This window comes from Hipposideros armiger, unplaced genomic scaffold, assembly GCF_001890085.2.
Source record: "Hipposideros armiger isolate ML-2016 unplaced genomic scaffold, ASM189008v1 scaffold_141, whole genome shotgun sequence".
In the NCBI taxonomy this organism is placed as follows: Eukaryota; Metazoa; Chordata; class Mammalia; order Chiroptera; family Hipposideridae; genus Hipposideros; species Hipposideros armiger.
The window spans coordinates 1,447,514-1,469,456 of record NW_017731491.1 but is presented as its reverse complement, the minus strand read 5'-3'; the positions used below and the strand labels follow the sequence as shown (position 1 = coordinate 1,469,456).

At 47.5% G+C, this 21,943-nt stretch overlaps 4 protein-coding genes across 11 annotated transcripts in view; 2 read left to right on the top strand and 2 right to left on the bottom strand.

Annotated features, from left to right (window-relative positions):
• The first annotated feature begins 1,286 nt into the window (after positions 1-1,286).
• Positions 1,287-8,060, top strand: TLCD3A (TLC domain containing 3A). 5 transcript variants are annotated; one of them, XM_019650463.1, is made up of 5 exons: positions 1,287-1,491; positions 1,914-1,997; positions 5,345-5,549; positions 6,677-6,772; positions 7,175-8,060. In XM_019650463.1, exons 1-5 carry the CDS (start codon positions 1,370-1,372, stop codon positions 7,442-7,444), a joined length of 777 nt encoding a protein of 258 aa, XP_019506008.1. In that variant the 5' UTR covers positions 1,287-1,369; the 3' UTR covers positions 7,445-8,060. The 5 variants fall into 5 exon arrangements, with proteins under 5 accessions (XP_019506008.1, XP_019506009.1, XP_019506012.1 ...); XM_019650464.1 differs by lacking the exon at positions 1,914-1,997; XM_019650467.1 differs by lacking the exons at positions 5,345-5,549; positions 7,175-8,060 and having other exon boundaries at positions 6,677-6,734.
• Positions 8,061-10,192: 2,132 nt separating this feature from the next.
• Positions 10,193-16,697, bottom strand: GEMIN4 (gem nuclear organelle associated protein 4). 4 transcript variants are annotated; one of them, XM_019650544.1, is made up of 2 exons: positions 16,519-16,697; positions 10,193-13,562 (listed from the first exon to the last, which is right to left on the bottom strand). In XM_019650544.1, exons 1-2 carry the CDS (start codon positions 16,526-16,528, stop codon positions 10,381-10,383), a joined length of 3,192 nt encoding a protein of 1,063 aa, XP_019506089.1. In that variant the 5' UTR covers positions 16,529-16,697; the 3' UTR covers positions 10,193-10,380. The 4 variants fall into 4 exon arrangements, with proteins under 4 accessions (XP_019506089.1, XP_019506090.1, XP_019506092.1 ...); XM_019650545.1 differs by having other exon boundaries at positions 10,193-13,547; XM_019650547.1 differs by lacking the exon at positions 16,519-16,697 and adding an exon at positions 14,966-16,340 and having other exon boundaries at positions 10,193-13,547.
• A 734-nt stretch (positions 16,698-17,431) lies between these two features.
• Positions 17,432-17,907, top strand: LOC109386930 (diazepam-binding inhibitor-like 5). The gene has a single exon (XM_019650548.1). The coding sequence runs from the start codon at positions 17,533-17,535 to the stop codon at positions 17,794-17,796; it is 264 nt and encodes an 87-aa protein (XP_019506093.1). The 5' UTR covers positions 17,432-17,532; the 3' UTR covers positions 17,797-17,907.
• Positions 17,908-19,743: 1,836 nt separating this feature from the next.
• Positions 19,744-21,943, bottom strand: part of GLOD4 (glyoxalase domain containing 4) — a 19,988-nt gene continuing 17,788 nt past the window's right edge. Inside the window, exon 9 of the mRNA XM_019650517.1 lies at positions 19,744-21,083. Within this exon, the coding sequence (XP_019506062.1) occupies positions 21,018-21,083 (66 nt within the window). The 3' untranslated portion in view covers positions 19,744-21,017. The remainder of the gene's footprint in view (positions 21,084-21,943) is intronic.

Below are 21,943 nucleotides of genomic sequence, written 5' to 3'. Positions count from 1 at the left end.
TACTCCAGACAGAATCTTATGGGGCTTTTGTCAGCACTTTGCATGATGGTGATTTGAAGAGACCCATATATTAATAGTACTTTTCAAATGCAGCAGGCATAAATGAATTGTGTTTCTCTCCACATTTGTTAGCTGAGAAAGATACAGACCAAAGCAAAGTAAACTTTGGTTAAGTCCCAAGAAGGAGACAAGCCAGTAATATTGAAGTTACTATATTGTCCCATAGGATTAGTGCTGAGTGAAAATGAATTGATTCCAGCCCACTGAAATTTTGGGCACCTGGCCAGGAACTTTTAAATAAGAACTGTTGTCAACAACAACAAAACAGTCATCAAGACTGGGTAGTACCTTGACCCAAAGCCAAGAGGCAGTACCCCAGTACCCCAGCAAGTCTGCAGGTATGATATTCCACCTTGATACATAGATTGGGAGAGGAACTGCTGGATTCTGTGGTAGAAGTTAATGTTTTTTTGGAGCCATCTCCTCTGGAGAAACTGCAGCAGCTGGCAGGACGTGGAAAAGCCATCTTTGGCCGGCAGAAGGACCACTTCCCTCAGACTCCTATTTGGAAGCAAGAGTGCATGGCAGATAAGCCAGGCCACAGACAAGCAGAGAGCCACAAGCTCACCAGCCCTTTCCTTCATCTCCCCCAAAAGCGATGCCCACTGCACCATTCGAACCAGGCAATGGCCCAGCCTGGAGGGCTCCCCCTACCCTAATGGTAGGGAGTCTCCCTTGAGTGCATTTTCCTACCTGGCTTTTTCGGGGGCCCTCCCCACACCGCGTCCCTGTTCCCAGGGCTGGGGAGGAGAGGAGGGCTGTGGCAGGTACGGGGCTTTTCATGTGTCAGGCTGGTCCCCGAGGGAGGGGCAGGCGTCCGAAGTGACGGAACAGAAGCCCCGAGACCCTCGGCCACCACTGCCTCGGTCGGGCGGCGGTTCGGGAGGCGGCGGCAGTCACTGGCGCGCCGCTTGTCCCGGGCGCAGAGGCGGCGCACTCGGAACCCGCTGGGCCGCGCACGCCGCGGCCCCCGGCCCGGGTAGCAGTTTGCCCCGGCGGGCAGCTCACCGGCGGGCCGGGATACCCCGGGGAAGCCTCAGGGCCCAGGGGCGGCGGCGGCGAGACCCCGCCCCGGCCGGCTGGCCAGCGCCTATCGCTGCAGCCGGCCTGGTCACGCGGAGAGTGGCGCTGCGGGCTCAAGGCCAGCGCCAGACGCTGCCAGAGTCGCGGCGGGCCGGGCCGGGCCGGGCGGGGGTGGAGGGTGGAGGGTAGAAATAGGGGCGGGCGGGCCGCGCCAGTCTCCGAGCCGCGCGGAGCCGACCTGAGCCACGCCGAGGGCGCCCAGCGAGGCGCCGAGCCCTGAGCACCCATGCTGCTGACGCTGGCCTGGGGCTCACTCTTCTTCCCGGGGCTCTACGTGCTCTCCACCTGGTGGCTGCGCCGCGCGCGGCCCGAATGGACCTACCATGACTGCGTGATGATCAGCACCAGGTACGAGGCGAGGCCAGCGTCGCCCGGGCCCCGCCCGGCCGCGCGGGCTGCACCGCGCCCGGACCCGGCGGCGCCCGCCCCTTCGCGGAGCAAGGGCGGAAAGGGGGGGCGACAGGAAGCGAGGGGGCTGCCTCCCTGGTTCTTTGCCCCTCTCTGCGGCGCTGGCCGGGGCTCTGCGAACTCCCTGTGCGTCCTGTCCTGGAGGGAGAGGGGAGCAGGGTGGAGGGCTGCCCACGCTGATCAGGATGGGGAGGGAAGCCTGCTACCCACATCTGCCAGCTGCCTTGGGGGTCGGGAGCGTGGCGCTGGCAGCCTAGGGGAAAGTCAGGTTGAAGGGCTTTGGCTTTACGCTGCCTGTGGGATTGGATTGAGCGCGCACTCCTCCCCCCCCCCCTTTTTTTTTCTTTTCTACCGCACATTAGGGTGGTTTCTTCAGCGCAGGCTGTGTTGGCCACCGGGTCAGGGATCGTCATCATCTGCGCCTGTAGAAACGTGGTCTCCGACAGGTAACATCCAATGCCAGGTGAAAGAAGCGCACATATCAGCGCTGAACTTTTTCGAAGTTTGCACATCTTAGCCACTCACAGGCCTTAGTTCTTGATCAGCACATGCTGTTGGGTAGCCCATTAATGGGAAAACTTGAGCACCGTAATTGGCTCCCGCCTCCTCTCTTTCAGCATGGCCACCTTAGGACAAAATAAACTGAAGAGATGCTAGAGAGTGACAGAGCCTAAGCCTGATTGAAGGTGACACGTGAGAGGACAGTGTGGTCCATGGATCCAAGTTCTTTGTGAGAGATACATTTGAAAACTATTCAGAAGTGAGATGTGGCTTTTGGTTCTTTTAAGTGATCTCATTGGGGTCCCGCTTTGGAGCATTTAATGGCCAATACATGTGCAGTGTGGTTAGCGGAGCCCTTCTGTGGAAAGCAGTGAATCCGCCACCCCCGGCCTAACAAATGCTGCTCTTGTCTTTCCTCTGGATTTGCTAAAGGCGGCGAAGAGCTTTCTGGTACTTTCAGAACACTGACTTGTATGTGTGTTAGAGCTCAGTCCAAAGGTGGCAGGTCAGAAAATCTGCATCTAGTGAAACAAATCAAGATCAGAGTGGTCCGCTTTGGGTAGTATTTAGACCTGGGCAGTGGCGGTGTTTTGTTTTTGAAGCCATTTCTTTTCCCCCACCTGTCTTCTAAGAGCCACTCTCACTGTCTCCCAGTTAAGTTCAAGAGCGGTAGTCAAACGTACAGGGAAAGCCTGATCCTGATCCTTTTGTCATGTTGACTCTGCAAAGTGTCTGACTTTCCACCTGTTGAGCCTGGAATGGGAGGGGAGCCTGAGTGGGGCATCTGTCTCACTGAGGCCTCCATGCTTAGTGCCTGGATCTTACTTGGGATTAATCCTGCTGTCATGATTTTCGTGCTTTTCTTCTTAACGCCTCTTTTTAGACAGAACCAGTTCTTGGTGATGAATTGTAGATGCTGAGAGAAGACAGGTCAAGGGACTTTGGTTGCATATGCCAAAGGCTAACAGCATTTGCTTGGTCGGGTTCAGAGTTTATTTTAATCAAGCATTGTGTGATCATGAGGCAAGCTCCCTCACTGCTCCCATCCAGCTTGTCAGATCAAACTTGAAACCAGCCTCTTTTGCGAAGATTAAGATAAATGGCATCTCCTCAGCTGTATCTTGAGCTGACAGGAGAGCACACAGCAAGGCAACCACTGCACATTTCAGGAAAAGACATTTACACACTATTAGTTTTCAGTTCTGTAGCACCACTGCTGTGTTTTCTCCTCAGAAGCGGTGTGTTTTAGTCGCTTGAGCACGGTAGCAGACCTGCGTTTGGTTGTCAGGTCCTTCCTTTGTGTATCTTTAAGCCTTAGATTCTCTGCTTGCAAAATGGAGACAGACACATTTCTGTGCCCTCCACCTATACGTGAATGCACAAGGATGCTCTAATGGCACCTTGACCATCTTAAAAAAAAAAAAAGGCCTTTTAGGACTCATATACTATACATCTAAATATTGGTCTACTATATGCCTTTTCATTTTATGCCTTTGTATAGACTGTCTATAGCTAGGAGGGGGTAGCTATACATCCCCCCCAATTATATGCAGAATTTTGGTGTAGGGCCAAGGATATCATCAAATTCTTAAAGAGGTCCACATCCCTAAAAGGGCTCAGTAAGAGTCACAGCTCTAGGCAATTTTCTCAGTTTAAGCACTTATATTTGGATAGTACTTTTTACATTTAAAAGGGCTTTTACACTTTCAGTTTTTTAATCTTCATAGTAACTGTCAAGGAAGTAAGACAAGGATTATTATCTTCATTTTATATATTAAAAAAAGCTGTCTGAGGCTAGTGGTAGTTAAGATTATAATCCAAACCTTTTGCTATAAATCTTCAGAGAATCCAACCAAACAGCCACAATTTCAGATTTTACTGGATTGGTACTGTGTGCAAAATATTAAAACCTTAGGCTCCACTCAAGGGATGAGGCCAGTTATATTCAAGCGCAGCTTTTAGTAGCTCTTCATAGTTATTTGACTTGGAATTGCTTCAAGAAAGCAATGGAGACCATAGATGGGCAGTAAAATAAATATTGTATCTTTTTGCCTAAATGGAACTTGGCTAATTAATTCACTGGCATGTATATTCTACTTGCCATTCCTTACTTGTTTGCCTATTTCATTGTTTATTCATTCTTGAGTTATGCTGTGGTAAGTGTGGAATCACTCAGGAACAGAAACTTGAATGGCACCCTCTGTGGAGTCTATTCCCAGTGTTGCAGTTCACAGGCTGGCTTCTTAGGAAATCACCTGAGACAAGGTAACACATACAGATTTGAGGGCTGTAGGCATACCATTTAGAGCCTTGGCAGGGGTAGGGGTGGGGGGTGGAGCCCTTAACAAGCACTGCAGGTGATTAATGTTAGGGTGGTTTGAGGACCTTAAAACTAAATTGTTTCTTCTCCTAACCGCATGGGTGCTCAATAAAACTTTGCTGACTTAGCAAATCTAATCCGCCCCAGCATAGCACATGATTTCAATTTAGGTGTTTGTTTTTTCCCACAGCAATTTTCTGTAGAATTATCATTTATCATTTGGGAACAAAATTGTAGGAATTATAGAGACTTTCCTTCTAATCTGCTCTAGGACAGTAATAAACTATCATTTCGATTCAGCAAATATTGATTCAACCCCTTTGGACAAGCAAATGAGAATACTGTCTTTTGTCTCAGCTCCTCTGCTGGTATCTGCCTGCTGTAAGGTAGCCCTTGAGCTCTGGGCTCTTTTCCAGACATATTTTTCTTAATGAGTAGAATTGGGATTAGCCATAGAACTGAAGAAAATGGCCAGGGTTGCTTGCCAGAAACTCCCCGGAGTGGGGTTACAAGCAGATGCAAGAGGAAACTCCCAACTCTTGAGCAACGAGTAGAGTTAAACTGGAAATATTGGATTGGGATTCGGGACACCTTCCAAACCAGTTTCTTGGTGGGGCTGTTGAATCATTGGTAGAGATATCTATATCAAAGTCAGCTTATGTCACAAAATGCCAGAAAATCCATTATAAGTGAGTGGCTAAATCAGTCAGATAGGGACAGCCAATTGCTTAAAACATGTGGTGCTGAGTGCATTCCTGCTTTCTGCCTTTGACACTTGTGAATTTGCTCTGTGATTTAGAAAGCTGTTCACTCTCCTTGTTCATCAATTTCAGCATCTTCATTGTAAAGTATCTGGAGTAAAAACAGCTGATTAGTTAAAAGCTGAAGGGAATGTGTTTAAGAAGCTGGCTTTGAGCCTTTGTCATCGATACCCATAATTATTTCATGGACCACTCATATGCTTTCTTTCAGACACTGGCTTTCCCGAGAATATGTCTGGTTTTTGATTCCGTACATGGTCTATGACACCTACGTCATGTACCTCTGTGAATGGTACCGAACCAGAGAACAGGACCGCAGACACACCCTCACCATTTTTCGAAACTTCCTAAGTAAAAACCGCCTCATGATCACGCACCATGTGGTCATTCTGTTGGTCCTTGTGCCCGTTACGCAGGTATGGCCTCCCAGGACATAGCCACCAGCTGCCTTGGTCACTCATTTCTCCTGTTGAATTGGGTATCCTGACCATGACTTAGGAGTCAGGATGGCCCCTTTTCCTTCTTCCCTACTGCGCTGACTTTCCTCCTGCCGGCTGCTTCCTCAGTTAAATCCCCCAGGAAAATTAGATAGAAAAATTAAACCTGAAATGTTTGTAATCCTCCTTGCCAGCAATCCCCCAGCCCTTTGTGATTCCCTAGCCTTTGCCAAAGGTTCTGTCTGTAATTCATATAAAAACAATGTACAGTACAAAACAAGTTCTTTTGAAAAAAATGAGAGTAGCTCAGTCCACTGGTTATTTGCTCTAACGGTGCCAGAGAGTACTGTATGCATGATTTTAATGTCACAAAAGTACAGCCTCTCAAAGTAAATAGCCTCATAATTTCTCCCTAGATCCATTTTCCCCATAAAAGCCCTACCCAAGGAAGAGAGATGGGGCTGCAGAAAGGAAACTAGTCATTTCTGAGTGCCTACCAGGTGAAGGTGCTTGATTTAAAAGATCATAGCTTTCTCCTAGTAATTAGAAATGATTAGAAATAATAATTAGGCATTGTTAGCCCTAAACCACAGATGAAGAGACTGGGGCTTTAAGAGTTGATGAATCTCACGCAGTGGCACTAAGTGACAGAGCTGGTATTCCATGCTATACTGCTTCCTAGCAAAGGGAAAAGGAGCAGTTGAGTGCCTTACATTCTTTAAGAACTCTCCCTAACATCTAGCACAGGGCCTGGCACATATTTTGTTGAACTGAACTGGCTAAGTGCCCTTGGCATGACTAAGTTAGATACCCAAAAGTAGGCTGCAGAGTTCCTTCCTGCTGACATTGAAATTCAGAGAAAGCTTGGTGTGTGATGCAATCGGCCGATCTTAGGTTGCCTCTGGACCCTAGGGATTCTACTGTCAAAGCGCCATTACTATGGAAGCAGCGGAGTATTAACTGGGTCTACATTAGCCCATTTAGCACTTCCCTTTCCCTTCATGGTCTCTCATGGTTACCCTTTTCAACAGCCCTAGTTAGAGGTTTCCTTCCGTGGCTCCTTAACCTCCGTGCCTTATTCCCCTTTTCCCCCTTTTACTCTGCAGAGGCTTAGGGGAGACCAGGGGGACTTCTTTGTTGGCTGCATCTTCACGGCAGAACTGAGTACTCCATTTGTGTCGCTGGGCAGAATTCTGATTCAGGTATGTATGAATGAAATGGCAGAAAGTGTGGAGGGCGTGGACTCTGCTTTGCCTTGGTAGGTGTGGGGTCTGGAGAAATCCCTTTGTGCTAGGAAAAGTGGGATGGGAGACCCTTGAACAGGCTGGAAAGGTCATTTGGTCTTCTGAGCCAAGGGGGATGAAACTGTACATTGGATTCAAATTTGATACAGTTCTCTTCCTGGCCACAGATTTTCTCTCATCCACTGTTCCTGTGCTCCTGTCAGCTGGGTGGCTCAGGACAATTTACAAGGCTGTATGCATATATAAACATGGCAGCGCTTCTCCAAGATTGGCCTTTACTGCTGTGGGACTTGGGCCAGTCATTCCCTGAAGGCCCAACCTCCCGGTGACCCTGCATTCTTCTTCCCTCTTCTTTTGCAGCTGAAGCAGCAGCACACCCTTTTGTACAAGGTGAACGGAGTCCTCACGTTGACCACCTTCCTTTCCTGTCGGATCCTCCTTTTCCCCTTCATGTACTGGTCCTATGGCCACCAGCACAGACTAAGCCTGTTGGAAGTGCCGTTCAGGATCCCCTTCTACTGCAACGTGGCCAATGCCTTCCTCATCGCTCCTCAGATCTACTGGTTCTCTCTGCTGTGCAAGAAGGCAGCCCGGCTCTTTGACGCTCCCCCAGCTGGAAAGGATGGATAACCGCTCCCTGGAGTCAGGTGGTGAGGGTGCCTCCTCACGCTGCCTGCCTTCCTCCACAGTGTTCCATGGACCAAATAGTGCCTTGGGTGGCCTAAGCCTTTGGGGTATTGATAAGCAGATGGGCTTGAGTTTTTCTAAAGAATATTCCTATTACCTGCCTCTTCTAACTTGCCCCTTTTGCAAAAGCACTTTTTTTCTGAGTAACAACTATTGGATTCTGTCAGACCTCCATTGGTAGCAAAGTGGTTTTAAATGCAAGCCCAGGGATCCTTTCTTGGGTCTTATCTCAAGGGCTCTGGGAGGTAGGAGCATGGGGTGTGGAGCTAGGTGGACCAGGGTGTTCAGTGTCTGGGCACTCACCTGGCCCTAATATTGGTGGCTACCCACCTTTCCAACCACTCAGGGCAGTATCCACACATACTGGGCCAGCAGAAGCAAGTGATGACATAGTTCTTAAAATAATTTCTGATGTTGTTGGCCTGAGAAAATCGTGTGGGTAAGTAGTTTATTGTTTACTTAGATAACCCATTGGTCTTTTGCCTCATCCTTTCATCCATGTGCCAACATTGAATTCTCATGTCTACTGATTTATAATCAGAAGTCTCATTGGTGGTAGTGGGGGCAGGAGGCAGGGATGGGAACCTGAAGCACTTGAGCAGTTAGGGAGGCCAATAGGTCAGCACCTTTGCAGGCTGACCTGATAAGACCAGTGTCAAACTTGTGAGCTTGTTCAAATACTATTCCTTTTTTAGGATGTTCCCTCAAGCCCCGTTTTCCCCATATCCACATGCACAAGATGCTCTTGTGAAGAACTATAGGGGTAAAGTGAAATGATGGCTACCAAGCTATTTACTGGGTTACCCCACCCTTTGACATTGTCCTTTTCACATGAAGTGGAAATGGACTTCTGTATTCTAAACCATGAGACGTCTCATCTAGACTGCCTCCTGGTAAGCCAGAGCTCGTGGTCCAAAGCCTGTTCCTATGTGAGTGTACCACCACTTAGCCACAGAAGGCTAGAGCAAAAGTGTAAGGCAGCCCTGGCCAAAATATGTCCTGTGGACTGACTCCTTCACTACCATTTGCAAATGGGATCCTCTGGTGCCAACACTAATCATTCCTTATCACCTAGGATGGGTTTTACAAACTGTGCTACCATGCATTTTTTTTCAAATGGTAGTGAAAAACTAGATTTTAAAAAGTGCCTTTTAATTCATTGTCCATGAACTTTTACAGTACTGAATATGTAACAGTGTCTCAAATTTTGACTATGTCTTTAATAGTTGAAATTGAAAAAATGCAAAATGCTGTAATTTGTTTTTTTTTACTGTTTTACTATCAGTATATCTTTATAAATCACCCCTGTGGTGATTAAATTGCACTAATATTTCCCAACTTACTCTCATTTGTGAAATACATCAATACCGACTCCCTGTAAGACCCATTCCGTAACCTGACTTGACTGGCTGCTGAGTGCTAGTTTCTGGTCTGTGTTCATATCCATGTAACTGGCAGAGGTGGGGTGTTGGGGAGAGGTGGATATGTTAATGCTGTCAGCCTCCAAGAGGGCCTACCTCATATCTTACTCTAACATGTTTCTGTGATTCATGGTTCCAAGAATACACTGCAGGGTCTTAGCGTTCAAGCACAGTGGTCATCTAACTTTAGGCCCTTTCTTCTTTTCATAGGTGAATCCCAATTAGGAGTTGGGAGGGTGGAACCCAACTGCAGGCCACAGAGCCAGGCCACTTTAGGTGGAGGAGGGAACCTGAATGCCCCATTTTGAATAAGGGCAAGGATATGAAGGAGGTCATGGAGGATATCCTTTTCCACTTCCTTACCTCCCAAATAATACCTCACCAACCAGTTCTCATAGTTCTGTAATATGCCCTAGACACCGTAAATTCACATTTTAATGCTTCTGCAGATACTAGTCCCTGCTCCCAGTCATTCTTCAAAACCGTGATCCACTCTAGGCAGGAGATAATTATACTCATCCTTTAAACACTTCTCTGCTGTGTTTACCAGACCCAGTTTTAGCACAGCCCCTTCTGGGTCCATTGAATGGATGGCGGTAAGGCTGTATGGCAGAAGTCAGCAATTCAGAAGCCACTCATTTTCTTCGGGTCACTAAGCTACCCCCAATGCTAAATTTGCTTGGTCCAACCTCTCCTTTTACAGTGGTACAGGGCCTTTTGGGCACACAAATCATATGGCCAACTGGTGGCAGAATAGAGTTCTTTTCCTAATAGGTGCCCTTTCCAAGAGACCATGAAATGACTCTTGAAGAGGGTTTCAGTGCAAAAGAACACACACATACCTCATTTTTCCATTTGGGTGGTTTCACCTTTGGACTTATTTGACCAAATTTTGGGTGAAGCCCAATTATGAATATGTTTCTTCCTTGTTCCTCATGTCCTTTTGACTTGAGCAGCTCAAAAAGGACCGTGTGATTGATGGCAAGGATCATGTTGCCTACTGAAAAGAGCACATCTTCCTGCCACCGAGTTTCAGTGTCAGAAAGGGTGATGGGGTGGGACTGAAGAACCTTGGCCCAGATGATAACCAGAGCCTTCTTATTCTAGGCAAAAGGCTGGGAGCATGCTGTGGAGGAGGCGATCTCCCTCAAGGCCTCCACAATGGGTCGCCCAACATGCTCCCAGTCAGACTTGATCTTTAGGACCTTAGGTGAGCCCAATTTCAGCATATCTAAGCCTAGACTATTGATAAGAAAGACTCGAGACAACATGAAACTCAAAATTTTCTTATAGTTTGTATGTTACAATTACCTAAGGAACTATTTTCTTTACATTGTTATTACCATATGCTTTTTAGCTTGTGTACAAGTTCACATAACTGAAAAGGTTGTGTTTCTCAGTTCTAGCCCCTATAGACCCCACCCAGCAGAGGCCCAGCTGTTTTCTGATCTACAGCGGTCAGAAGTTGCTGATCTTCTGCAGCAGGGTTTGGCGCCACTCCTCAGGGCTAATGTTCTTGGCAATGGACTTTAAGAAGCGCTGGTCATTTACCTTCTGGAGCAAGGCACTAACAGAAGGGTTGATGGTCTTGCTCAGGGTTTCATAGCAGGTGAGGATTTCCAAGGCCAAAACGTACAGTGGTTCACACACCTCTTGGTGGAGCATGGCCATGATGTGCAGAACGTGACAGAATACCTGGGTATAAAAAAAGAGGGCTTCCTGGGTCAGGTCCTGTTCTTGACCTTGGGCCCAAGCACCAGCTGACTGTGTCAACCTAACTGAGTCCAGAAGGTTGGTCAGACTGCTACAGAGGAGTTTGACTACATGGCTCCAGCCTTCCATAGGAAGCCAATTACGACAACTCTGGCTGCAGAGAAACTGGAACGCTCTCAGGAGGAGTACGGAGAGTTGGAGGTCCTGGGCCAAAGGCTTCAAGTTGAGCAGAGGAACAAACTGAATATATTCCAGGCTATAAGGGACGTGCAGGAGTTGTTTCTCCAACAGTTTCCTGGTCAACTGGTAAAGGTATTGCCATTCCCGGCTGCTGCACCAAGGCATGACTTGCACCAGGGCCACCAGAAAGCCCTTGCTGAACAATCTGACCTCTTCAGGGTTACTCACATCCACCACCAAGAGGGAGAGCATCTGCTCAGAGATGCTGCTGGAAACGTAGCAGCATTCCATCCAGGCAAGAAGCCCTGTTCCTGGCCCATATCCAGGGTGGGTCTGGGAGGTCCACTCATCCTCAGAAAGCTTACAGATTTCAAAAAGTGTGGCGGGCACTTCACACTTGAAGTGCCCTTCAAAAAAGTTCTTCAGTCTCAGGCCCACAGTCCAGTCTAGCTGCTCCAACTTCCGGTGGAGCCAGGACAGGGACTTGATCCAGGTGTCTGGGGAAAACGTCTCAGCATTAGCTAATACAATCTCACAGAGGAGCTCCAGGATCTGGATCACTAGATCCTTCTCATCCAAAGAGAGGCACCGCTTCTCCTTGGGGAGCTGCCAGTATTTGCTGAAGCAATCCAGGAGCTGGCACAAGCTGAAGATGAGGGGAAACGGAGCACAGGTCTGGAGCCAGAATTCCTTTAAGCAGGCGTCTGCTTCGAGAGTCTGGATGAAGATCTTCAGACTGATGTCCACCTCTTCCACATCTAGCATCAAAAAAGGCAAGACAAATTCCTTTAGCACCTCATCTGGCTCAAGAAGAGCAGCGACTGGCATCCCCTGAGGCTTCACAGGACTCATCAGGCAGCTCAGGAGCTCCAAAAATTGCTTTTCTTCCTTGGGTGTAGAGAACTTTGTCCAGACAGTTTCTTTGAGGCATGACACCATGAAAGTGGTGGATGCATTGGGACCCTGCTCTTCTGTGAACTTAAGGGCGGGGAAGGTGGTCAGAATCTGAGCCAGGAACTTGTGGGTGCCGAGATTGACCACAGCCATGCTGCACATTTTCTTCACTGTGATCTCTGGGTACAGTATTACCAGGCGGGCCACAGAGGCCACAGCTTTAGCCAAGCCCTGTTCAGAGGCACTCTGCGCAAGCTGGTTAAAAGTCATGTTGAGGTCTTCCTGAAACCCCTCCAAGTAAGCCAACAACTTCTCAGAGAGGCCCTTTCTCCCCCAGGAAAGCAGAACACCTGAGAGGACTTTATTTTTATCTGGCATTGAGAGGTCTGCATAACATTCCAGGATCAAATCGATCACTTGTTTGATCTGAGATTTGGGAATGGCTGTGTCTGTCGTGCTGACTTCCACCACTGTTTCCAGCAGCTTTAACACCAAGTCTGGCTCTTGGAAGAGAGCCTGGTTATTAACCAAGCAGGCTAGCCACTCGTCCGAGAAGGCCCACTTCTTCTCAGAAGCAAAAATGTAGCACATTTCCATATGCCGGTCCATCTTCTGCTCAATGATGGCCATGGCGATTGAGGCAGTGATGTCCTTCTCCAAGCCCTTGTTCAGCACCGTGTTCGTTTTTCTCAGGAAGTCCCCAACACACTCTGCCAGATCAGAGACCACCTGCCTTTCCTCCTTGGGCAAGCTGGTGGTATCCAGATAGAGCTTCAAGTTCTGGCTGAAGGAAGTCAGACTGTCACACAGCCGGTAGCTGTCGTAACTCATTCCCTGGCTGCTGTTGAGCATGGCCTGCAGCTCCTCCCCCCACTCCCGCAGCAGGCTGCGCATGAACTCAAACCCAATGAAAATCGTCTCGTTCGGGAGCTTGGCCATCGAGCTCAGGCTGACGTCCCGTTCTGCCTCCTTGACCTTCTCTGCCAATGCCTGTTGGTGATAAGGGTTCTGGGTGTCCGAATTCCACACGGAGACCACTGTGGCCAGTTTGTCTAGATACACAGTCGCAGACACTTCCTGAGGGTCGTCCTCCATCAGTGCAAACACGGTCAGCATGTCAGCCAAGTTGGCTAATGCACAGCACTTCATTCCGGGGCATAGGATTCTGTTTTGGATTTGCTTCAGGCCAGTGAGCAGCATGGCCAACAGGGGCATGGTAGGACACACATCTGGGTCTGACTTAAACCTCTTTGGAGGGTGGGAGAAGTCATCTGAAGAGGACAAGTACTTATGGGCCATTGTCTTAAACTGGGAGAGCAGGGGATCCTGCTGATTACCCTTGTGCTTCATCATTTCCCACCAGACATCTAGGAAGAAGGCCACATCCTTTGAAGAAGTGTCAATAGCCATGTGCTCCAAAAAATGCTCTAGTTCTGCACGGCAGATGGTGGTAGGCAGGGCCATCAGGAGCTGGATAAAGAGTCCAGAAGCTTCCAGGGACTTGAGCAGTTCAAAAAGGACCGTGTGATTGATGGCAGGGATCATGTTGCCTACTGAAAAGAACACATCTTCCTGCCACCGAGTTTCAGTGTCAGAAGGGGTGATGGGGTGGGGCTGAAGAACCTTGGCCCAGATGATAACCAGAGCCTTCTTCTTCCAGGCAAAGGGCTGGGAGCATGCTGTGGCAGAGATCTCCCTCAAGGCCTCCACAATGGGCCGCCCAACATGCTCCCAGTCAGACTTGGTCAATTCTGCCAATGCTTTGGGGCTGAACAGCTGCTCAGCCAGCAAAAAGCCTCCGTGCAAAATAGTCATTTCTTCACAGATATTTAAGGGTCCTGCATGGAGAGAAGCTGAATAAGATAAGAGTGTGGTGAAATTTTCAAAACAGTAAGCAGGGGTTAGAAGGAGCAAACAGTTAGTAGGCTGGCTGTCATGATTAGGGTTCTAAATAGGATTAGTGGGAGAGGAGGAAGAAGGAATGGTTCTAAGAGCTACTGCAGAGCTGGAGTCAAAAGGACTGACCTGAGGAAGCTCTCTAGCCTGGAACTGAGAAGACAACTGGCATCATTGGAAATTGGAAACACAGGAGAATCAGGACAGGTTTAGAGGGAACACCATTCAGTTTTGGTTATCTGGAGTTTGAGGTAGAATATTTAGAGCTATCCTCCAGCAACGGAAATGCAGGGTTGAAACTCAGGAGGAAAGTCAGCCTTGAAATATATAACCCAGAGATGAACCAATGAAGTGAATGAATCCCGCAGGAAAAGCATTTGAAAAGGAAAAGCTGGACGACTGAGGCTAGACCTTCCAGCAAAGGATGGGCCAGCAAAGGATTTGGGGAGGAAGATGAGAGGGTGAGAGAGAGAGGGTGAAGGTAAGGGTGAGAGAGGGAGAGGGAGAGAGAGAGAGAGAGAGAGAGAGAGAGAGAGCGCGAGCGCGCGCGGGCGAGCGCACGCAAGAGCGAGTGAGCACAAGGACAGTGTCAAACTACAGGGGCCACCAAGTATTTATTACAAGACATGACAACTAAACTTCTAAGTAATGATACAGACTAAAAGGCGCATAGCCCCAGGGCTGTGGGAACAGAGGCAATCAGACAAGCCCTAACTTCCTTGCTTTCTTTTATAGCCTTGTCCTGCAAATAGGTTTTAGTCATTCTGCCTTTCAGGAAACAATTCACCCTACAGCTCCTTCCATCAAGGAGCACAGGTTCCTCATGGCCTTGGTTCTCTGGTAGAAACCAAGGAATAGATATAAAAAATAATGCACTTACATTAAAAAAGTCCTTCCTTTAGTGAGCCATGAGCTGACATGGACTTATCAAGGAAGGCATCTTGGGATTTTTAATCAGACATGGCTTTAAACCCTAGCTCAACCATTTAAAAGCCGTGTGATCTGGGACAGATGACTTCTGCATATGTGGGGATAATACAGGCTTCATATGACTGTGAGGATCAAATGATGTATACTAGTCAAGCCCTTGGTACTGGGTTGGTGCTCACTGTTAGCTCCTGATCTCATCTCCCAGGGATGCTGAGGGTTAAATAATATATAGCTACAATAATTAGGCTACAAAGAGCCTGATGAAATGCTCAGTAAATGTTTGTTTCCCCAAACCTTTTCATTGTTAGCAAGACCAGAATCTTGTCACTATTCTTTGCCTCCCCCAGCTCAGAAACATGAAAAAGACAAAGATCTTTCTTAGGTGTTTCCTTTGTCCCAGAAACTAAATCAGAGTACAAACACTACTCACTGTTCAATATTCCCGAGTCCTCTGTCCTTTCCCAGGGCCCAGAGATGCCACCCTTTCCTCAGTTCCCAAGGCCCCCAAGAACCCATCTCCCCAGGCTGGGAGCCAATAGACTCCTGATTCCAGCAGATTAAAGAATATCCTGCTCCTTCGACCATTTATGGGAGCAGCAAAAGGCCACAGGATCAGCCCACTGGTGAAGGCAATCCACCTTGGCTCCCAGTGGTAGAGGCCCACTCCCAGGGAGGGTCAGGTTGCTGAGGGGTCTCTTTGGAGGTTCTGGAATTTCTTTCTGGCTCAGGCTGCTCGCCAGAGAGCCAAAATATATTCCCTTATGACTCTGTAAATTGAATTTTATTGCTGTCAGCTCACCTGAGATGTTTGGCCCCCAACGTCTACCTTCCAGAGGCAGTAAGGACACACACATGTTTTGCAAAGGAATAAGTCCCAGGAGCAGTTAATAGCTGGGTAATTCCCAAGTCTTTTATCACTACTGATTAACTGGTGCTTGTGAGTGCCCATTACTTTATATTTATCAAGTGTTTACTCCGTGCCAGGCACAGCACTAGGTGGTACGCATGTAAGATCTCTTTTAATCTTCCAGTCAACCTTTTGAGGACTGTATTATTCCTGTTTTAGAGATGGGAACATTGAGACTCAGACACAATTTGCTGAGGATGTTGCAACTACAGAGCTGTTGTTCCACCAGGCCTGAAATAAATGACCACAGCTGTAAGCTCCAAACTCTTCCAACTCTACCATTTCACCACTTAAGAGCTGGCTGGGGCCAGGGACCACAACTTTTCTCCACAGCCTAGTATTACTGGCATCCCTTGGGGTGCCTCACTCAGCCTCTCCCAGAGCAGTCTCCTGGTCTTATCCCCTTAGGAGCACGTCCACAAGGGTGAGAGGCTGGGCAAGGAGCCACTGATTTATACCAGCTCCTCTCTCTCTTCTCCCAAACTTGGCCCCTGAAGATTCTGAATCAAGGTGCACGCGCCATCTCGGCTGTTGCAACCCTCCCCACAACGGCTAGTCTAATGAACGCTAGCTACGCGCAAGGCACTAATATCGGACACTGTGCACACGTGGTCTCAATGAAAACGCCCTAAAACTCTGTGAGGTGGATACATCATCATCCCCGTTTTATCGATGAGGAACTCCTGAGCGTAAGACACCTGCTCTAGAACTAACTAGACGTTCAATAAATGAGACAGTCGGGGCATCCAGGATTCCCCTGGGCGTCCTCCCAGCCCGGCATTTTCCAAAGCACGTGTATGAACCCTCTCCACTTTCAGGAAATCTAACTTCACATCCTCTTGGCCCTTCACTTGGGAAGTGGCCCGAGGGGGGGCAAGATACCAGCCAAGAAACGGCGGGGCCCGCGCTAGAGCCCGGCCTCACGACCCCCGGGTATCCGAGGACACCCCGGCCCTCCAAAGCCCCTCCCCGACCCCCGAGGGCCTCCCTTAGCCTGGGCCCGCTCAGAACCTCCCTGCTGCCCGTTGCGGGACGCGGCCCAGCCGGGCCAGGGGAAGGGGAGACGGGACACCCACCTAAGTCCATGGCGGCGTCGCTGACGGAGGCACGGGCCGCCCCTCCCCCTCAAGGTGGCGAGTGCCGCGCAGGAGCCACGGCACAATGGGCGGTGCCAGGGGGCGGGACAATAGGCCGAGCCTTAGTCCCTGCCCACAGTCTCAGCTCCCGCTCCACGCCATCAGTCGTAGACCGCCCTCCGCTCCGCGCGCACGCGCACTCCTCACCAACGAGCCCACAGCGTCGAGGCATCCAAGCCCACAGCGCCCCCTACCGGCCCTAGGACTCCAACCCGCCAACAGCCAGGTACCCGCTCCGCCCTCGCGCCGCTGTGTGCCCGCTCCTACCTCTCTCTCGGCCCCGCCCCTTCCAGTTCCAGTCTCCGCTCAGCCGCCCATCTGTCCAGTCCTTGCCCAGCCCTGCTTCCTGCTCACTCAGTGGGTCCTACCCATTAGCTCCGTCCCTGGCCTCGCATTCTCCTCCACCCAGTAACCCCCGGGATTCCCCCGCACACAGTTCACCCGCACTGAATGGCTCTCCCCATGCTGCCCACTAACCAGCAGCACAGACGCGCCACTCTGACAGGCTTCCTTCGGCTTCCTCCCCCGCAGCGAATCTCCCGGTTTCACACCGACAGGCCGCCTAGCCCTAGCCCAACAGCCTCACAGTTGCCCCCAGAGCTGCTCTTTCAGATCACAGCAGCGGCTCCTTCATTTTCTGGCATCATAGACTTTTGAAATGTTAATGGATTGCCCTTCTCCCCAGAAAAGGCACTGTGCGAGCCAGAACAACTGTGGGGGAGGTCCACCCAATCCTATAGGCTCCAGTCTGCAATGTGTACTTCATAAAAACGCGCGTTTGATTTCTCACTGAGAAATATCCCGGGTTCTTCCCCCACACTACCCTCTCTCCCCCCTTTCCCTTTTTCCCAGACTTAATTCATCAGCCTGAAGTGTTTGTAACTCTCTGCCCTCCAGCTTTTAGCACCAGATATCACCTAGAAAGGACAGGGGGGCCCAGCCTCAGCTCCCGCAATGTGCCAAGTGGAGTTTGAGATGGCCTGCGCTGCTATCAAGCAGCTGAAGGGACCTGTGAGTGACCAACAGAAACTGTTGGTGTACAGCTTCTACAAACAGGCCACCCAGGGCGACTGCAACATCCCTGCCCCGCCTGCCACAGAGGTGAAAGCCAAGGCCAAGTGGGATGCATGGAACAAGAACAAAGGGATGACTAAGATGGACGCCATGAGGATCTATGTTGCTAAAGTGAAAGAACTGAAGAAAAACGATACTGGTTAAGGGGACTAAGTGCCAAACACAATGAAGTAGCATGGCTCCTCTGCTAGGGAAAAGGGCTTCCTAAGAGACCTTGATGGCTGAAAGGTCCACCTGAGACATCAATAAATCACTTAAACTGCACGAGAGTAATTGCTGTTGGTAAAGCAATAAACTCAGAGTAAGAGAGTCCTGGGGAGCTGTCCAAAAAGTATGAAAAGCATCTCTCCTCTAGGGAAAATTCCATCAAAACAGGCTTTTGGTATGATTCTGAGTGAAGAGTTCCCAGCCTTCCTATTCCCAGATTATATGTAGATATTTGGCAGTAGAGGGCTTGGGGAATGAGGGGGGAGGAGAGAATCATGCTATGAAAATGCCCAAGGTTTGAGGTCAACGAGAGGCTCAGCTTCTGGGGAGAGGGGGAGGAGGGAGAGGACGCTGGGGCCCCTATTTGTTCAGAGGCTGTCCATTCACTACTAACCCAGTATTATGGGGGAGAAAAGGGCTTTGTCTTCCAAAAAGCTAAAGTCAAGTCCTACTACTAAAAGCCCCTACTGGAACACAGGCCTGATGAAGTTAATGTTTTGAGGGAAGTCGGACTTTTAGTGAGTAACTGATGCATCACAGCACAGCAGCTGAGAAACACTGGAGCAGATGGTTTCAAAATTCTAGCCTCTGAAAGACTTATCTAAACAAACAAAGTTTTCTTACTCATCTAAGCAAAGTTTTCTTGGGGCTACTCGTAGCTAATCCTGGTTTCTGCTTGGGGATGTTTGAGGGATGATATGGAGATGTCTGTACACGAGATTTGTTTTAGGAGCACAACACACCCCTTGACCCATGCAAGGGCCAAAGTGCCCAAGCTCAGCTTATGCTCCTTAGTGTTGATTATCATGGAGGCGTCAATGCACAATGATGCAGTGGGCTGTGGAGTCATAAACAATATCAGAGACATTTCAGAGCAAAAGGTCTGCTATGGTGTGGAATTTTCCAATCCTTTTCCTCAATTGAAAATTATTCTCATAGATCATGACATCAGGTTGGCTCCAGTTCATGACAGATCATTAAACAATAGAAGGTACAATCATACAGACTTCAGAGGAAAGTCAAAGGAAACCAAATCTCAGTAGGTATCAAGCTATTCTGGTTCACATATTTGTAGGAAGTTGCTATAGACTAAGTATATTTAGACACCACATTGACTAAAGAACTATTCCATATAACAATAAACTGGGCAAGAGCCACACAGTACAAAAGTGAGAGGATATTATGAACATATTTTGATGCTTTTAAAACCATGATTCACATTAAATGTGAATAGTAAAAATAATGGAACATTTTGCTCCAAAATATGGTATCAATTTAGGAGCTGTAGATATAGACATACCATTATGTAAGTCGCTAATAAAACCTGATAAAGTAAAAATGTAGCATAATTAGGACTGCAGAAAACACTGTAGGATACATTTATTTATTTATTTTTTAAAGCAAGGTATAGCATACACAGTGTGCTAAATTCTGGCACAGAAGTTTATTTGATCATTCAAAATTCATACAATAATTTCCCCATATACAGGGAAAAAAGTGAACTGTCTGGAGGAGGAACACACATACCGTATTTGCCGGCGTATAAGACGATTTTTTGGCCCTGAAAAATATGCCTCCAAGTGGGGGGTCGTCTTATACGCCAGGTACACTTCAGATAGACTGCCCATAGTGCTTGCCCCGTGCCATAGTGGCCTCCCGATGCCCGCCCACTTCATTCCACATACCGTTCAGGCATCAGCAGCGCTGCTGGGTGTATGCTCGGCTGTTATGCGATTTTGCTGTTATGCGATTTTACCACACTCGCAAAATCGCACACAGCCGACCATACACCCAGTATGATAGCGCAAAATCGCGAATCGCGATACCATACTGGGTGTATGGTCGGAAGAGGGGGTAGTCTTATACGGCGAGTATATAACAAACTCTGTATTTTGAGTGGAAATGTTAGGGGGTCGTCTTATACGCCCAGTTGTCTTATACGCCGGCAAATACGGTAATATGGTTTGCTTTGAAACTCAAGATAGCTTCCCTAAGATATAAAATTTAAGTTGAATGAAAAGTGCCTTGAAGCTGGAAAAGGATTTTTTTCTCAAAGTGAAGGTAAGGTAAGATATAAAATTTAAGTTGAATGGAAAGTGCCTTGAAGCTGGAAAAGGATTTTTTTCTCAAAGTGAAGGTAAGGTCACCTCTAAGGTGAGCCAAAATACGCCAGCAAGGGAGAAGATGAGAAACTGATTTACAAGTCAATTCCTATATACACGTATTATTCTGGAACTGGTATCCCCTAAATCAATCCTTTTCAATCTCCTGTTTCCTTCCTAAAATTTAAACCTGGATACCACTTTAAATAATGAATCTTACAGGTTGGTGTAACAGCTTGATTTTAGAAGTACATCTTCAAAACATTTTAAAATAAATATGTCCAATATAATTCTGTTTCCAGTGATTAAAATTTATTTGTTCTATAAAACAGGAAACTACAAGAAGACATACAAAAAAAAATTTTTTTCAGGCTGAAGATATCATCTAATCCAAATTTAACATGTTCTCTTCTTATGAGGGTTAAAAAAATTATGTAAGGAAACAGCAGAGATCCAGGCAGGTAGCAACACAACATATTATTATATTCTTCCGTCTGTTTTTTCTGGCTACTAAAAATTTTAAAGTAAGGAATGTGGGGGGGTGTTAACTAAATCTTTTGGTTCAAGGACATAATTTCTTTAAACATGTTTAAATGTCAAGGCTTGCCAGAGTAATACATTAGAACAGCATAATATTATCAGATACTGGGAGTATTCCTGTTATAAGCCATTGATTTGGATTTATTTGAACAGTTTTTCTCCTAAGATCTATAGGCTTGTCAAAATTCCCTCCATCCCCAACCAAAGGTAATGTTCCATACAGCTGCCCCAGGCTGGAAAATAATTTCTTACCAATCTAATAGTTATACACAGATTGTGCCATTCCAGTGACAGTGCAGATTACAGCAAGAGTTCTCCTCTAATTGGGTTGATAATAATAGGATTTTATACCTAAAATACATCAGAGCTTTCTAAGATTAAAATACACACATCTTTACCATTCCAGCCTTTAGAGGAAATAACCACATTGTAAGAGCACGTATCATAAATGGACACGTCAGGCCTCACAAGTGCTAGACAGGAATCATAAATGCTTGTTCCATGTGACGTCTTCTGCTAACCTGAAGCTTTCAGTTTATTTCGTTTGGCAAACCATTCATCACTTTTATCTGCTGCCATTGCCTATAGAAACAGAAATGGAGTATATATTTATTCTAAGTCCATAGAACAAAACATGGGAGTTCACTTTGTATCTCATTGCATTGTCTATAATCAAGACATTAACAACTGAAAAATGTTCATTCGGTATAGAGTGTTATGTTTAATTTGACAGAGGATGTGGATGAGTGCTGAGCAATTCCTTGTGGATTCTCACTTTGTAAAGCTCCTGCAGTGAGGACCACCCACACCAGGCTGTGGGGTCTTTGGGAGAACAGGAAGTGCTGACACTCTTAGTACCTGGGTAGGCTCTCAGGAATCTTTAGTGTTCGTGAGACTCAGTCTAATAATAAGACCAAGTATGAAAAGCTATTCTAACGGTTTATCTATTGAGCCTGGGACAGTTTCCCTTTTTGTATGCCTGCTCCCAAGCCATTCCACTGATGTTGGTATTGTTTGGTTAGCTTTGGTCCACCTAATTAAAAAGGAAGCCATGTTGTTAACAACATGTTTTGGTTCCACCAGAGTCCTTTTATCCTATTACTCTATCAGGTTGAGGTCAGGGGCTTGCAGAGGCTTAGAACCTCAGTCTCTTAAAACTTCCCTTCCAACACAACCAAGCATATGCTCAATAGCTGCTTGGTAAGGAAATACATTCACTTATTCAGTCAAAAGGCAAGTACAAAAATATCTTTAAAAATGTCAGTTTTCATTATGAGCTAGGTATTAAGTTGGGTTTGGGTGTGGTAATAATGATATAATGTGAGGCTTTGAGGAGCATATAGAATAGCTGAAATATGAAAACGACTCTTTTGCATGAAGGTAGGTGTGTGTGTGTGTGTGTGTGTGTGTGTGTGTGTGTGTGTGTGTGTGTGTGTGTGTGT